At 43.1% G+C, this 17,482-nt stretch overlaps 1 protein-coding gene across 3 annotated transcripts in view; it reads right to left on the bottom strand.

Moving 5' to 3' along the window:
- The window catches only part of Nt5m (5',3'-nucleotidase, mitochondrial), a 45,468-nt gene that overhangs the window by 21,751 nt on the left and 6,235 nt on the right, over window positions 1-17,482 (bottom strand). For all 3 annotated transcript variants that reach the window (XM_063242589.1, XM_063242588.1, XM_063242590.1), the window contains exon 3: window positions 5,552-5,612. In XM_063242589.1, the coding sequence (XP_063098659.1) occupies window positions 5,552-5,612 (61 nt within the window). The remainder of the gene's footprint in view (window positions 1-5,551; window positions 5,613-17,482) is intronic.

The raw sequence follows: 17,482 nt of genomic DNA on the forward strand, positions 1-17,482 counted from the left end.
TGTGATTCAGTTCTGTTATTTCTTTGCTCATTTTCTGTCTGGTTGATCTGTCCCTTGGTGTCAGTGGTGTATTAAGGTCTCCTGTTACAATTGTGTTACTGATAATTTGAGTTTTCATTTCTGTTAATAATTGTTTTATATAACTGGGTGCTCTGGAGTTTGGTGCGTATATATTTAAGATAGTTATCTCTTCCTCTTGGAGTTTTCCCCTTACGAGTATGTAGTGACCTTCTTTGTCCTTTATAGTCATTGTTGGTTTAAAGTTCACGTTGTCTGCAAACAGAATGGCTACTCCTGCCTTTTTTTGGATTCCTGCTGCATGAAGAATTGTTTTCCATCCTTTGACTTTCAGTCTGTGAGTATCTTTCTGGGTTAGATGGGTTTCCTGTAAACAGCATATGGTTGGATTTTGTTTCTTGATCCATTCTGCTAGTCTGTTTCTTTTGATTGGTGCATTGAGACCATTTACATTAATGGTTATTACTGTTAAGTGCTGGTTAATTGTAGGAATGTTATCTCTCTGCTGTTGCATCTTTATCTTTCGGTTCTGTTTAATTATTTGCTTTGCTTAGTGGTTTTTTCCTTTGTGTATCTAAACTGTCTTTCAATATTTTTTGCAGGGTTGGTTTGGTGTTCATGAAGTTCTTCAGCTGTTCTTTGTCATGGAAGTATCGTATTGCACCATCTATTTTGAATGATAGTTTTACAGGATATATCAGTCTTGGTTGGAAATCATTTTGCTTTAGGATCTGGAATACTTCACTCCATGCTCTTCTTGACTTTATCGTTTGTGCTGAGAAGTCTGCTGTGATTCTGATAGGTTTTCCTTTATAAGTGATTTGTCTTTTCTCTCTGACAGCTTTTAATAATCTATTCTTGTGTTGGATTTCTGGGATGGTGACTATTATATGTCTGGGTGTAGTTTTATTTTGGTTATGACTGTTTGGAGTTCTATATGCTTCACTGATCCTGATGTCAGTTTCTGATCTCATGCTTGGGAAATTTTCAGCTATTACTTCTCTAAATATCCTCCTGACATCCTTCATGTTGTCTCCCTCTCTTTCATTAATCCCTATCATTCTTATGTTATTCTTCTTTGCATCGTCTTGCAGTTGTTGAATTGTTGTTTCCTGGTTCCTTGTTATTTTCAAAAGATCTTTCCTTTCCTGTTCACTAGCTGCAATCCTGTCTTCAAGGTCTGAAATTCTATCTTCACTTTCATTAAGGCGGTTTTTACAACTTTCAGTGGAGTTTTTTATTTCCTGTATATCTCTGTGCATCTGCATTATGTATTCTGTTTGTTTCTTATATTGCTCGTCTAGGGATTCTATCTTTTTGTTTAGTTCCTCCAATTTTTTATCTGTGTTTTCTTTAGATATATTTAGAATCTCTTTCATTTCTTTTATCATTTCTTCTTTTATCTGGGAGATTATTTCGAGTTTGAATTTCTTTAAAGCTTCCTGGAGTTGCTTGTCAATTTCAGTGGCTATTGTGTCCGATATATGAGGTGGATGGGATATATTTTCTTCTATATACATCGCTCCTAGGGTTTCTTGAGATGGGCTGGAGGTTTGAGGTTGTAATTTGGTCTTTCTTTTTGTCATTTTCCTATATTTCTGTGTTTCAAGTGTTATTTGAAAGCTTCCTCAGGATCTGTTGAAAATCCCCTTCTATGTTTGGAGCTACTGGGACTCTGGCGCCGCGCTACTCCAAGCCATTAGGCCTACAGAACCAGTGGCCCTCCTCTGCCTGCTCAGAACTCCGCAGTTCCAGACAAGCTGGGCCTCAGGGACACTGTGCGCCCACCTGCCCCTTGGAAGCTCCACAGTTCTTCAATCGCAGCCGGGTTAGGGTACTCACCACAGGCCGCAGTGCTTCAGGAACCTGTGGACCCTCCCTGGTTGCAGAGATATCCACAGTCCTCCAGACACGCAGAGAGGCCTGTGAGGGCACCCCAGATCTGCCCAGCTCCTCCTCTGCAGACCTATGGCCAGGCGCGGCAGCTAAACAGGCTGGGCTAGGCTGGTAGTGTGGGCCAGCCCACCTATCGGGAGCTCAGCAGGTCTCCAAATGAAGCCGGGAATGGGGAGGCTGATGTGGAAGCCTCAAACCCACCTCTCTCCTTCACTGCACCTGGAAGCCTGAGGGAACTCCAGCAGACTGGGCGCAGAAATCCAGAGTCCTCCAGACACGCAGAGAGGCCAGTGAGGGCACCCCAGATCTGCCCAGCTCCTCCTCTGCAGACCTATGGCCAGGCGCGGCAGCTAAACAGGCTGGGCTAAGCTGGTAGTGTGGGCCAGCCCACCTATCCGGAGCTCAGCAGGTCTCCCAATGAAGCCGGGAATGGGGAGGCTGATGTGGAAGCCTCAAACCCACCTCTCTCCTTCACTGCACCTGGAAGCCTGAGGGAACTCCAGCAGTCTGGGCGCAGAAATCCAGAGTCCTCCAGACACGCAGAGAGGCCAGTGAGGGCACCCCAGATCTGCCCAGCTCTTCCTCTGCAGACCTATGGCCAGGCGCGGCCTGTCTTTTTCTTTTTTATTGGTACAGGAACTCACGACCACACACTTGCAAGGCACTTATGCCACTGAGCTAAATCCCCAGCCCCCTGGATTGTGATTCTTGAAGAAATGAAAGCCCAGGATGGACAACAATTCCACCCCAGGGTTTTAGAAGCATCTTCACTAGACAGATTGCCTCCTGGTACCTAAAGCCTGCTTCTGCCTATTTCCCTTTTCTGAGCAAACCAACATCATTCTAACAGATTCTACGTCTGTTTAAAGCTATTCAATTCTACTTCTGTTTAAAGCTCTTAGTGTGCTAGAGAGTGAGTCCTGACTTACACCCATCCCTCCAAAAGGTGTACTGGCTCCGTGTCCTCTCCAGCAAGTGTGAGCAGCCTGTAAGAGAAGATAGCAGCTAAGGGTAAGCTCAGGGACAGGCAGACAGGGACCAGTCCTATTGGCTGTGTGATCAGTAGGTCTAGCAGATGAGCTGTCTCACTTCTCTGAGCCTCAGTTTCTCCATCTCTCCAATTAGAAGGGTATTCCTGTACACCTTAGAAGCAGTAATCAAAGGACAGTGCCTGCTATATTAGAGGCATCTAGTAAGTGGCAAGCATCCTGACACAAAGGTGTTTGACTGTGTCAAATGATGGGAACAATGGGTCCCTCCACCCAATACTGAATACTAAGTGCCAGAGGTAGGGGGTGGCCCCTGCATTGGACACTGGAGGTCTACAGTCAGCAGTGCTATGACAATCACTACTCTCATGAACCTCAGCCTGGTGAGAGACAATGAGTGACAACAGAGACAGAGGCACAGACCCATTCCAAACGGTCTTCTGTGTCACACAGGTAATGGGACCAATAGATATAACAAGGTGAAGAAAGAATATACTGTCAGGAAATATGGGGAAGATGTCCGAGTGCAGCAGCAGGGAAGGAGGATGTTTAGAGACGAGGGTGGCCTAAAAAACAGGGTGAAAAAAAAAAAAGAAACAGAGGGTGGGGAGTACAATGGATGGATAAAGGCAGGCAGATCTGAAGAGAATGCCAGGAGTCTCTACACAGAATTTTTAAAGGGAAGCCATTAAGAAAGGGTTGACACGATGTGCCTTATGAAATGCCTCATCAGCTCTGTGTGGGACTAAAATGAGCCAGCAGTTTAGGGGTGACATTAGGAGTTCTGGGAAGAAATGCTGAGCTGGCGGCAAAAGGAAGAAAGATACAGATGAAGGTCATATTTAGAAACAGAAAACAGAGAACACTGGACTCACTGGCACACTTGCCAAGGAAAGTAGATAGCACTGTGTCCAGTGTGAAGGAGAGAGAGACACACACAGACACTGGGGCCATGGACAGGCATGTCAGGCTGGACACAGTTTTCACAGAGGCTGGGTGGGGTGGGGGCATCAGCACAAAGAAAACGTGTAAATACACAGGAATGGGTAAACGGCCACCTTACCAACCTTATGCTAGTAAATAAAGTCTGCAACCATTCATATCCATGAATTCAACCAAGCAGAGGGCAGAAACATTCAATAACTGCGTATGTGCTGAACATGTGCATACTTTTCTCCTTGTTACTACTCCCTAAACAATACAGTGCAATAGCTATTCACATACCACTTAAATTGTGGTAGTTATTATAAGTCATCTAGAGATAACTTAAAGAATATGAGAAGATGTACCCATGTTATATGCAAGTATCAAGCCACTTTATATATGAGACTTCAGCATCTGCAGATTTTGATTAAGGGGGAACCTCCTGGAACCAATTCCCCAAGGTTACCAAGGGATACTGAACAGCCACTAGACTACACACCAAGATCAGTGGAAGCAGCCGTAGGATTCCCTATCCCTGTTCCTAAGCCTCCAGCTGCATCAGAGTTACCTGGAGGACTGGTCAAGTTCATGCTAGCACTGCCAGAGTTTCTGATTCTGCTGCAGGGCTGAAAATTTTCAATTTTTTTTTATCAGTACCAGGGATCGAACTCACAACGTGCTTGCAAGGCAGGCACTTATGCCGCTGAGCTAAATCCCCAGCCCCTTTACAATTTTTTTTTTTTTAAATTTCAATTTTTATGGAGTCTCTGGGGGAGGCTGACAATGGGGGACCTTATTTGGAGACCACTGCTGTACTAGAAAGAATAGGCACAGCCTATTCACAGTTCACACCATGCCCACAAACTATGGACCAGAGGCCCCACTTTCCTGGGTTTAATCAACCTCATGCTCCTGGAGAATTCAAAGGCAACTATAGGATGGGGTGTCATGAGGACACAGGCACCAAGCACTGGCATAATTCCAGAGTAAGTACCCCAAAGGCACTCAGCATTGGCTGAATGTGTAACTGTCATTCTTGACATGGAGCTGGAGCGAGGAAAGGAAAGGGGAGATGCTTAGAACTCTTGCCAGAGGGTTGGGAGCTCCTGAGCAGCAAAGCACTGGTCTGGAAATCTAGTCTTCTGGGCTAAGGAGGAGCTGCTCAGAAACCTTGGACAACAGCCAGGCTTTGAACACCTCTGCCAAGTGCCCTTTCCCTGGCACCAGTCATCTTTTGGGTTTGGAAACTGCAGTTTCCCAAATTCCATAAACATCTCCATCTCATACATCATTCTATTTCTTTTCAATAAGGTCAAAAGAGAGTGTGTAGCAAAATGAACTTTAACCACCTCCCTTTGGTCAGGCTTTTCGTGTAAAGATGTCCATAATCCTGCAGCCCTTCAGACATGGTACTCTTGTTACCTCTGTCACAAGCCTGTTCAGACAGGTAAATCTGACAAATGTCATTGCCCCAAAATATGGATGGCTGCCCATCCCATCAAAACCTTGTCACCATAATGAGACCCCATCCAGAACAGGGGATGGAACCCCGAGAACAGTGCTGGAGAAGCCCTTGGGGAGCAGGAGCCACTGGCACAGAGTCAGGGAGCAAGGGCTGGGGACCCGGCACTGAATCTGCACCTTTCTGTCAGGTGAGATAAGCCATCAGCCTTTGCCTACACTGCACAGGATAAGGGCTGTCCAGAGCAAGATGCATACCTTACCTTCTCATAGGGACAGTACTTGAACATCTTGATGGGGCTTGTGCAGATGAACACGTCAGTGCTGCCAAGAAGAGAAAAGACAGTGAGCCTGCAGTCCTGTAGCTACCACCATGCTCTCTTTCCCACATCTCCATACCCTTTTTGATTGAGCCCTGTCAGGATCTGAGTATCACATCTGCTGTGGGAAACTCACTACTCTGTCTCCATACCAGAGATGTTGAATTTCTGCCCCAACCAATGACCATGGGAAGCACAGGAAACTTGTGGCAATTTTTGCAGGGCCAGAACCAAACGGTTAGCAGACCTCAGATGCTCTCTAAAATTGAAACATGGAAATATAAATAGAAAGAAGCATTTGGTAACAAGTCCAGCATGACAAGAATACAGAGAGCCAGGCACAGAGGCACATGCCTGTACTCCTAGCACCAGCAGGATGAAGCTGGAGGATCACCAGGAATTCGAGGCCAGTTTGGACAACAGCAAATTTGAGGCCAGTGTGAACTACATAGCGAGACTCTGTCTCAAAAAAACCAAAATAAATAGATAAAATAAAAGGAGGCAGAGGACTAGGGGCCTAGTTCAGTGGTACAGTGCATGCTTAGCATGCCCAAGGCCTTGGGTTCCATCCACAACAACAAAAAAATTGGGGGGCATACACAGATCCTAGAGTTACTTAAGGACAAACTGATGTCCCATGAAAGGTAAAAAAGGCAGTAAATTAAAATCAATAATGAAGACTTCTAATACCACGTGCAAATTCTCTGGTCTCAGGTCAAACAGAAGAGCCTAGATCCCCTGCACTGAGCAGTGTGTGCCCCTCAAAACAGGTGCCGGCTCTGTGTGTGGTACGATACACCCTTCCCACAGTCCAGATTCCAAGACAAATCCACAGGGAAGCTGGCCCTGACCCAGAAGGGCTTCCTAGGTGCCTGCCTCTCTCTACCAGGGCCTAAATATCCCCAAAAGCTGAAGTTCACCTCCAACACTGGCCATCTCAGCTCATCAAACTGAGCTGCACACGTGTTTCCCCAACTCTCTCTGGCAAATTGGCCCCGAGTCCTGTGGAAGCCTGCCAGACCCCAGGGTGCTGCATGTACCCTCTCATTACCTGAGCTCTTCCCAGCCCTTGTACATCCTCTGCCGACCTGGCTGTGCCCTCACATCTACTATGTCCCTCCAGCTATCAGTGTTTGGCCCATAGTTGTTTTCAGCTGTCTCCACAGGGACTAGCCTTTGACTCTTCCCTGCTGTGGTCATCTACTATTGGCTGGTTATAGTCCCTCCCATCCCCCATTCCCTAGCTCAACACCATTCCCTCTTCCCCTGCTCTTGAACATCCTAGTGACATTACCCACATGCACACATGTGCACATATGCAGATCCAGCACATACTCTCTCAGTTCCTAACCCTCCTTACCTCCAAATATCCCCCTTTCCTTTTTGATCATCCCCAAAGCCTCTTCTCCTTCAGCACATGGAGCCTGGTCTCCCTGGCTGCCACCCATTACAAACACTGTAGCAACCTGCGCTCAGTTCTTCAGTCTTCTCAGCAGACACAAGGACTGAGGCACACCAGTTTTGTGTACACTCCCTCACCACAGGCTTGACATCCTGGATCTGCCCCACGCACACTTGGTGGCCCGTCTCTACAATCACTGTTTGTGTATCTTGCTCCACGGAGGGCTGTTTTGCCAGGCTCCGAAAGAACCCACTATCTAACTTCTCCCACCTCCACTCAAGCAACTGAAGGTAGCTGAAGACAAATAAAAAATCACATAATCTTTGAATCAGCTTTGCTGTGTGATCTCAAGATGGGGCCTAGTGATTGCATAGCAGGCTACTCTCTAGGGCTCTGGAGGTGCTCACCACAGGGTCCTACACACACACGCAGCTAGAACACGCCTTCCCTGCGCCTCACTTGTTGCTATGAGATATCCATGTTTCTCCTCACATGTCACCTGCCCTGCCTTACAGTTCTCTCCCATGCCACAACAGCCATCCCTCCTCTGGCTCAGCCTCCATGTACACTCTCCCCTCCATCTGCACCCATCTGCCCTCTCATCACGAGGATTTTTCCGTCCAAAACTCCCCCTCTCCTCCTGTTCCGTGCCTCCTCATTCTAGTATGTCCTGGTATCTCTTGTCTTATACTACCTACCGATAGTGCTCAACCGATGATGAGGTTACATCCTGATCGACCCACTGTGAGTTAAAAATGTCATAAGTACAAAATGCACTTAAATACACCTATGTTACTGAACATGAGAATATGGTTTCCACTGAATGGCTACCACTTTCACACCAGTCAAGGCAAAAATCATCAGTAGAAGCCAGGTGTGGTGCATGACTGTAGTCCCAGACTCTGGGAGGCTGACACGGGAGGATCATAAGTTCAAGCCCAGCATGAGCAACTTAATGACTTAGCAAGACGGTGTCTCAAACTTGTGATCAATCTTCCTGAGACTCAGAGTCCTAGGATTTAGATGTGTGCCACCATTCCCAGGTTCAAATCAATGATGTTAAAACTCCCCCCAAAGCAATGTGGCACTATTGACTGAATCCACAACCTTTGCAGTGAAATACAATTCTAATCCATCTTTTAGTTTTTATTTTGAGACAGGGTCTTGCTAAGTCATTAAGAAAGAACTGGGGATGTATCTCAGTTTTTCATTCAATCCCCAGAATTTAAAAACAAATCAACAAAACCCTAAGTCAGCAGCTATCTGCATAACACAAAACTGTGACCCTCATGTTACCATCACACCCCTGCTCCCTCCACAGGATAACACACTTCACAACTTCCTTTGCTGCAGACTCTATTTCTCACCATCTGTCCCTTTCTCAACCAACTCCCACTTGGAGTTGGTCCCTTCCTGACTTAGTCACTTTCCTTGTCACTGAGACACAATACCAGATACCCACAACTCTAAGGAAGAGAAGTTTATCTTGCTCACATTTTAGTGTACGCAGGAAGAAGAGATAGAAGGGACTGGGTGAGATACACCTTTCTAGACCTGCTCCTAGTGAAATGCCTCTTCCAATCAGGGTCCACCTGCCAACAGTACATTTAGCTATGGATTCACCAGTAGATTAACCCACTGATGAGTATAGCATCCCCATGATCCAATTACCTCCCCAATGACCCTTTGGGAGACACAGTAGATCTAAAATATAACACCCTCACTTCACAGGAATTGCTCACTCTCTCCGGGGACCCTCGCACACCGTGTGCACAGCACACCACACAGCACTCTCATCTTTCTCATCAGCATTTGGCCCTCTGCTCATATCTGTCCTCTATTCCCTAGCCTGGTCTCCTGATATCCACTCCCTTTCCAGCCTCTCAGGGTTGGTGCTGGGCTCTCTAAGGCTCTCCGTCTGTATGCCCCATCTAGGTGGCATTTTCCAGCCTGAGGCTTTAATGCTATCTATGTACAGACACCTCCAAACTTCTCCCCAGCACCAAGGAAAAATCCTTCATGGCCTTTGAATAGCTCCTTTTCAACGCTTCACCCGTCTTAAGCCCTGTGGTTCCAAAATGAACACTGAATTTCCCCCAATTCCAAGACCTGTCCCTTCCCTGATCTTCCTTCAGTTAATGTCATTAACTTGTTATATAATGGCACGTGCTTAACAACAACAAAAAAAAAACTAAAAATTACCATTTTTTTCTATCTTCTGCCTCCCAAATTACATCATCGTGAGGTCTCCTGTGTTCCACCAACTTCTCTTCATGCCATCACCCACCTCTGAGATTCTACAACTACCCACTTGTTCCCCAACTGCCAAGACTGGCCCCTCCATACCATTATCATCCCTGTGTGCAGACAGGCTTCCTTTTCTCTTCTCTTCTTTTTTCTTTCTTCCTGATATAGGATCTCACTATATTCCCCTCTGGCCTTGAACTCTAGACTCAAATAATCCTCCTGCCTCAACCTCCCAAGCAACTCAGACCACAAGTGCCTGCCATCATGTCTGGTTCAGACTGATTATCTTTAAACAACTTTACTGAGGTATAACTGACATGCAATAATGTATATGCATTAAGTAGTATATGTCATGGCACATGTACACACCCATGAAGCAGAGATCACCACAATCAAGACAATAATCACATCCACAACCTGAATGTAACCCCTGGGTAATCTCTCTCACGTGCCCCTCCTTCCCCCTCCCCAATCCTAGGCCCCAAGCAACCACCAATTTGTCTTCTACCACTGCAGACTAGATTGTATTTTTTAGAATTTTATACAAATGGGAACAGAATGTGTACTTTTAAATCATCTGACCTCTTTTATCCAATAAAATTACTGTTTAATCATTTTGTTAAATAAATGTAACAATTTGAGCAAACTGATTTTTTTAAGTTTTATTGAGCTATAATTCATACATCACATTTACCCATTTTGAGTACAAAACTAAATAAATTTTAGTATATTCACAGAGTTTTATAACCATCACAATCTAATTTTTAGACACTACTATCACTCCAAAAAGAAACTTGGGTTTTTTGGGGTTTTTTTGTTTTGTTTGTTTTTTGGGTGATTTTTTTGGTATCAAGAATTGAATCCAAGACCTTGCATTTGCCAAGCAGGTGCTTATGCCACTGAGCTATATTCCCAGCCTGAAACTTGTGTCTTGTAAGCAATCAATGCCTACTGCCCCTTCCTCCTCCCACTCTGGAAACAATCAAAGGTGCTTTCTGGTCCTAAGGATTTACCAACTCTGTATATCCATATAAATTAAATTGTACAATATATAACCTTCTGTGTCTCACTTCTTTCACTTAGCAAGGTGTTTTAAGGTTTATTACATTGTAACATGAATTAGAACTTCATTCCTTTTTATAAAGGAATAATATTCCTTTGCATGGATATTGGTTTATCTATGCATATGTTGATAGAAATGGAGTTGTTCCCACCTTTCAGTTATTATAAATAGCACTGCTGTCAACACTTGTGCACAACTTTTTGTGTGGGTATATATGTTTTTGTTTCTGTGGGTATTTACTAGGCTATGAGTATTTACTGGGCTTACTGGCTTATAGGGTAATTCTATGTTTCATGTGTTCACAAAATGTTTCCTGAAGTGTTGTGCACGGAGGCCACATCATTTTACATTCCCACCCACAACATATGAGAGCTCCAATTCTCCACATCCTTTCCAACAACTGTTAAAGAACTCGACTTCCTCATAATAGTCACCCTTGTGGATGTGAAGTGCTATCACTGTGGTTTTGACTCACATGTCACTAAGAATGAATATTTGAGCACATTTTCAAGCACTTACTGGCCATTTGCATTTCTTCTTGGAGAAATGTCTATCCAAATTCATTGCTCCAACTCCATATTTTTTATATTTTAAAGGGCAAAAAAGCACAGAAAAATAAAAGGGCAATCAAGCAAACAAACAAAAAAAGGAACAATGAAAGCCAAACAATAACGTTAACAACATCATCAACAACAATAGTGATACAGAATTTTGAAACAAGATGATAGGAATTTAACCATGGTTGTTACATTGTTTTTTTTTGTTTTGTTTTGTTTTGTTTTTTGTCTTTTTCATTTTTTTCGGTACTGGGGATCAAACTCACAACCGCCTGCTTGCAAGGCAGGTGCTTATGCCACTGAGCTAAATCCCCAGCCCCTTGGTTGTCACATTGTAAAGTGTTGTCTTAAAATAGTTGCTCAGGTTACCAGATACAACAGGCATACAGAACTGACCAAACAACAATATAATTTCCTTTCCAGCAGTTTCTTCCAAATTCATATTTTTAAAACCCAAGTTTGCGCTCGCTCGCTCGCTCTCTCTCTCTCTCTCTCTCTCTCTCTCTCTCTCTCTATATATATATATATATATATATATATATATAATTTTTGTACTTGGAATCAAACTCAGGACCTTGTTCTTGCCAGGCAGCGCTGTGCTGCTGAGCTGTATCCCCAGCCGGAAAACCTAAGTTTGACCATGTCAATTTTTCTTCAGGCCCATCTTCTGCTACTCTGCCATCCCATTTCCGCCCCCACACACACAAGCTCTAACCATTTTGTTTCAAATAAGAAAAGCTTATATTAGTCAAATAAGCAAAGCTCTTGCCATCTTATGGTATAGTACTTATACCTGCTCTCCTCTAGGTTTAGAACATCAGCCCAGCACTTCACTGGGCTGTTCATTCTTACCTTCAGGTATGAGGTCAAAAGCCAGCTCCTGGAGACTCTTTCTACTCCACTCAAAGTAGCCCCTTCCCCACTGACTAACACACATTCTGGTTAACTGCCTTCACAAAGCTCACCACAACCTGAAATTGCAATTGCAACTGATTATGTGTTGTCATCTTTCCAAATGTAGTGAACTCCTTGAGGCCTGAGACTTTAGTGTCTCATTTACAAATATATTCTCATGCTAGCACAGTGGAAGATGCATACTAAATGACACACATATCTGTTTAAGGAATGAATGAGGAGTAATAGATGTCATGTTTAAATACAGGTTCAGTTTATCTGTCTTTTTCCTTTTTATTGGTACCGGGGATTGAACTCACGACTGCCTGCTTGCAAGGCAGGCACTTATGCCGCTGAGCTATATCCCCAGCCCCTCAGGCACTTATTTTTGTAAATGAATAATGTTACCTTTAAAAGTCTCCTACGACATCAAACATTTGTTTTGACCAACAAATACAGATGCTCCTCAACTTGAGATGGGCTTATATCTCTACAAACCCATCATAAAGCGAATATATCTGAAGTTGAAAATGCATAAGTACACCTAACCTACTATACTGTAGAGGTCAGTCACCTCTCCTTGTCATCTGAGGCTAACTGGGAACTGTAGCTTGCTGTCCCTGCCCAACATATAGAGAGGATCCAATTGCATTTGCTACCCTGGGAAAGGTCCAGATGCAAAATTCAAAGTGTGGTTTCTATTAACTGTGTATCTCTGCTACACCATTGTAAAACCAAGAAATTTTAAGTCAAACCACTGTAAGTTAGGGACTGTCTATATGGCTTAAAACATACAATAAAAACTACAGAAAACTCAAGCAAAAACACCAAAATATTAAAAGTAATGTTTTCAGAGTGGTGAGACTATGAAAGACTTTATGTTAAATATTTTAATATTCTAAATTAACAACAAGCTATATTTTTTTCAAAGCGAACATTTTCCAGGCTTCCCCTAGTAATTGACCTCAAAAGCTAATTATAATCACTTCCAAAAGTAGTCCTAAGTTACTTTTTTAAATACATATTGAAACCCAGGGAGTATAAGAAAATTCAGATACAACTCACAAATCTGCCAGCATTGATTTGAAATAATGTTTAGCTATTTTTACATATCAAATGCTCTTTTAAAAGATGATATAATCTATGTGTGGCAGCACACACCTGTAATCCCAGTACTCTGAGAGATTGAGGCAAGAGGTTTACAAATTTGACCCTAGTCTGGGCAACTTAGCAGGATAAAAAAGTAAAAAAGTTGGGGATGTAGTTCACTGTGAAGAGCATGGTTGCAATCACCAGTACTAAAATCAATGAATCTTTTTAGAAATAACAGATGATGCATACTGACTAAGGGCTTTTTCTTTTCTTCTTCTTCTTCTTTTTTTTTTTTTTTTTGTTTAATTTTGTTTTAAATTTGGTTTTCTGACAGAATCTCACTCTGTAATTCAGGCAGGCCCTAAACTCACTATGTAGCCTAGGCTGGTCTCAAACACAGTAATTCTCCTGCCTCGGCCTCCTGAGTCTGGGATTACAGGTGTGTGCCATGATGCCTGAATGAGGGTCTTTTATGTGAGAAAAAAAGTATAGCATAGCATGTATACTATACTGCATGTTATGGGATGACTTAGTCACTTTTGTCTCATCGCTGGGACAAGATAGCTGACATCCAAAATTAAGGAGGGAAAGTTTTATTTAGCTCACGGTTTGTGGAGGTTTCAATTCATAATCTGCTGGTTTCAAGTCAGGGTGGCGTGATAGAATGGCAATCTTTCATGGTGATGAAATACAGCAAAAGCAGTAAGTACAAAAAAGGGGAAGAGAGGAGAGCAACCTCTTTTCCTCCTTTACATTATATGCAGGCTACCCGCCCTAGGGCAAGTGTAATACTAACAGCCCCAATGCCAGGACTAGAGAATGAACTAATCACAAACTCTAGATTCAACCACCTCTAAAAAGCCCGCTCTTCTTGACCACATGTGGCTTTGTGGACACCCAGACACAAACCATAACATGGAATTATGTGTATTAAAAAATATCCTATATCATGAAATATCTGTTATGATCTTAAATACACATGGTTTTGATATAACTAGTCCAATGTCCCACAGAAACACTTGCACATCTATACCAAGATGCTCACTGAACCTCTGACACACAAAAACACGTGAGAAACAATCAATACACTCATATAGAGAGTAATGCATAAGTTATGATACGTATTTTCTGTAGAATACAGGGAAACAATTACATATAAAAAAATGGGATAGCAAAATACCATGGCACACATGTGTAGTCTCAGCTACTTGGGAGGCTGAGATAGGAGGATGATTTGACCCCAGGGTTTGAAACCAGTCTGAGCAACATAGCAAGACTTCGGTCTCTACTTTTAAATAACAAAAAGAAATTTTAAAATAATAAGGTAGTCCTCTAGTACTGATACAGAAAATGCAATGGTCAGACAAAAACAGACAGCTACAGAAAAACATAAAGGATCCCAACCACTTTTGTTGCTGTCACTGTTGTTCAGACAAGGTTCTGTTATGTTGCCTAGGTAGGCCCAGAATCCTTGTGTGTTAGTTACTGTTATGATTACCGAGCCAAAATATCTGACACCCAAAATTAAAGGTTTATTTTGCCTTTATAGAGATTTCAGTCCATAATTGGCTGGCTCCAAGGCAGGATGGCCTTGCAGAGGGGAAATAGTTTATGGCAGGCAAAAGGGAGCAAGCTATAAGTGACAGATTCACTCTGTCCCTTTATATTGTATCTAGCACTCATGCCTAGGGTGGGGCACCTTAATCCTACACAGAACTATGCCAGCCAATCAGTACATTAATTTAGTAATCACACACCCTTAATCCCAGCTACTTCTAAAAAAGCCCCCCCACCTATGACCACATGAGATTTTAGGGGGACATCTGGACACAAGCTATAACTTCCTCGGGTCTCTATCTTTTGCTGGGATAAACTCAAAATACTGTGCCCAGCTCCACCCATGTTCATTCATTCATTCATTTTTGGTGTTAGGGATTGAATCTAGGATCTCATGCAGGCTAAGCATGTGTTCTACTACTAAATTATAATCCCAGGCCCTCTATATTTTTAAAAAGGGCTAAGAACTATGATTATGTTAATACATACCCTTAAGTGTTATTCATTTAGCAAACATTTTGGGTGCATACTATGTAGCTAGTGTCATTTTGGGGACTGAGAATAGAATCAGAACCAGATAATGTCTAACCTCAGGCACCTGACATTGGAAAGAGGAAGGGACAAACACAGAAGTAACAATTTCAACACAGAGTATGCTCCCAGGCTAATGGGATCAGAATGACCTGGAGGAGAGGGCAACTCCCTTGCCATGGCAGTCAGGAAAGGTCTCTCAACAGGGGTAACGTTCTGGTGCTCAGAACTGAAGGTGAAAAATAATCTGCAATGAACTAGGGTGAGGGAGGAGAGCTGTAAACTCAAGTTCAATCTGGGCAATTTAGTAAGTCCCTGTCTCAAAACAAGAACTTTTTAAAAAAATAACTTTTGGTAAAGTGGTAAAGCACTTGTGTGAGGCCCTGGGTTCAATCCCTAGACCGAAGAAGAAAATATAGAAAACTGGGCAGAGTGGAAGAGGAAAGAGAAGAGAGAAAGGAAGGGGAAAGGGAAGGAAGTAGGACAAAAATGGGGATGAGAGGTGACTCCAATATTCTTGAATAATTAAAAGATTAGACACCAAATGCATCCCAAAGCAAGCTCTTCAGGACCTGAGGCCTGACAGAGAGGCACTGTCAGTCCAGAGCTGCTGGAACGAGGATGGCACACTAAGCAGTCTGCTTGAGAAAACACTGCGGATAAAAGAGTAAGCCTCTGCTCACATAGTTCTCGCCTATCTGAAGATCCCTGCCCCTCCTCCACCTGGCAGGTTCCCCTCTTCATTCTCCAAGATGCAGCTTCAATGCCAAAGTCAAGGTCAAGGCCTTCTCTAGGGAGCAAGGCCTTGCTTGTCTGCACTCCCATTCTGCCTTCACATGTCCACTAGTTCATTATCATCCATTAGTCCACTACCAGGCTTTTAGATCCACCTCCCAGTGACTAGTGAACCAGTGAATGCTTAGAATAAAAGAACTCTCTCTCTTACCTATTTGTGTGCCCCTAGTATCTAGTTCACGGCCAAGTACACGGCAGATGCTTCATAAATACTTGGGACATTAAAAGACAAGCCTTGGTCTTTTTCCCTAGGTCTCACATATCTCTTGTTCTAAAGTATACATATTTCCTTCCACACCAGACATTCAGTAACCCACCCTACTTCAACCAGACCCCAGGCTTTGTGCAAACTCTGGGCACTGACAGACCATGGGAATCTTCTATCAAATTAGGTGCTCAAAGGACTGTAAGGGTCCACTGGGTGTGGTCTACACTAGCATTTCCCAAACTGGGAGTTTCTAGGAAAGTGAAAATAATGAAGTTTTGATAAGTCTTTCAGGCTAGACTGAACTGGATGAAAGTTGCTTTCTTTCCTGCTACAATACACACGACATCACTCTTCTCCATGCTGTGTCAGTTCAGAATGCTTTTCTTGTCATGTGCCAACTAAACCCTACAAAATAACGAGAGCACCAGCTACTTTTGAATACCTAGTGTGTGCCAGGTGCTACTCTGAGCACTTTCTCACCATTCTCACTTTACAGATAAAGAAACTGAGACCTAGGATGCTTTGATAACTTCTCCAGGATCTAAGAGACAGGTTCCCCAGAAGCCAGAAAGCAGACCAGCTACAGCCCCTCACTCTAAACCACTATACCACACAGCACCTAATATAGTCCTGGGACTGCAGCCAGGATGCACAAGAATACAGAAAGTTTGGAGGAGCCCCTCATATCTGTAGGTGATTGGTTCCAGACTCTCATCCCCAGCCAATACCAAAATCCAGCAATATTCACATCCCAAATATAAACATAATATTATTAGCATATAACCTACATATATCCTTCCATATATTTTCAATCACCTCTAGATTACTTATGACACCTAATACAATGAAAATCCTATGTAAATATATATATATAGCACTGTTTAGGGACTTGTGCAGAGAAAAACTTCACATACGTTCAGCACACGTGCAACCGTCAGAGGGGCTATGGCTTAGCTCTTGAATGTTCCTCAAAGGCCCCCATGCTTGAAGGCTTGGCCCTAGGCCCCTGGTACAATTAGGAGGTGGGAGAACCTTTAGGTGGTTGGCTTTAGAGAGAGGAAGTTGGGTCACTGGGGGCAAGACCTTGAAAAGGATATTAGGAGATCCCCATTCCTTCCTTTCCTTTCTGTTTTCTTCCCACTATGAGGTAAACAGACCTCCTTTTACCATGTACTCCCACCATGATGTTCTCTACCACTACAGGCCCAAAAGCATACGGAGCAAGTGACTATGGATTAAAATCTCTGCAACTATGAGCCACAATAAATATTTTGTTATTCAGTTATAGTAGTTTGTTACAGTAAAAGAAAGCTAACATAATAGGCCTAAATACATAGCACATACTTAGTACCAATGTATCATTTCTTTCCAAATATTTTTGATCTGAGGTTGGTTAATTTCATGAGTGTAGAAAGGACAGATAGAGAGGTCCAATGTATATGAATTCTTTGCCTCTCCAGGCTCTTCTCATGATCCACTGTAACTCAAGTTCATACCACAAAACAATCAAATATAATGTTCTACAGGG

Source organism: Cavia porcellus, unplaced genomic scaffold (genome assembly GCF_034190915.1).
Source record: "Cavia porcellus strain 051 isolate PalLab524CR breed Dunkin Hartley unplaced genomic scaffold, mCavPor4.1 scaffold_32, whole genome shotgun sequence".
Classification (NCBI taxonomy): Eukaryota; Metazoa; Chordata; class Mammalia; order Rodentia; family Caviidae; genus Cavia; species Cavia porcellus.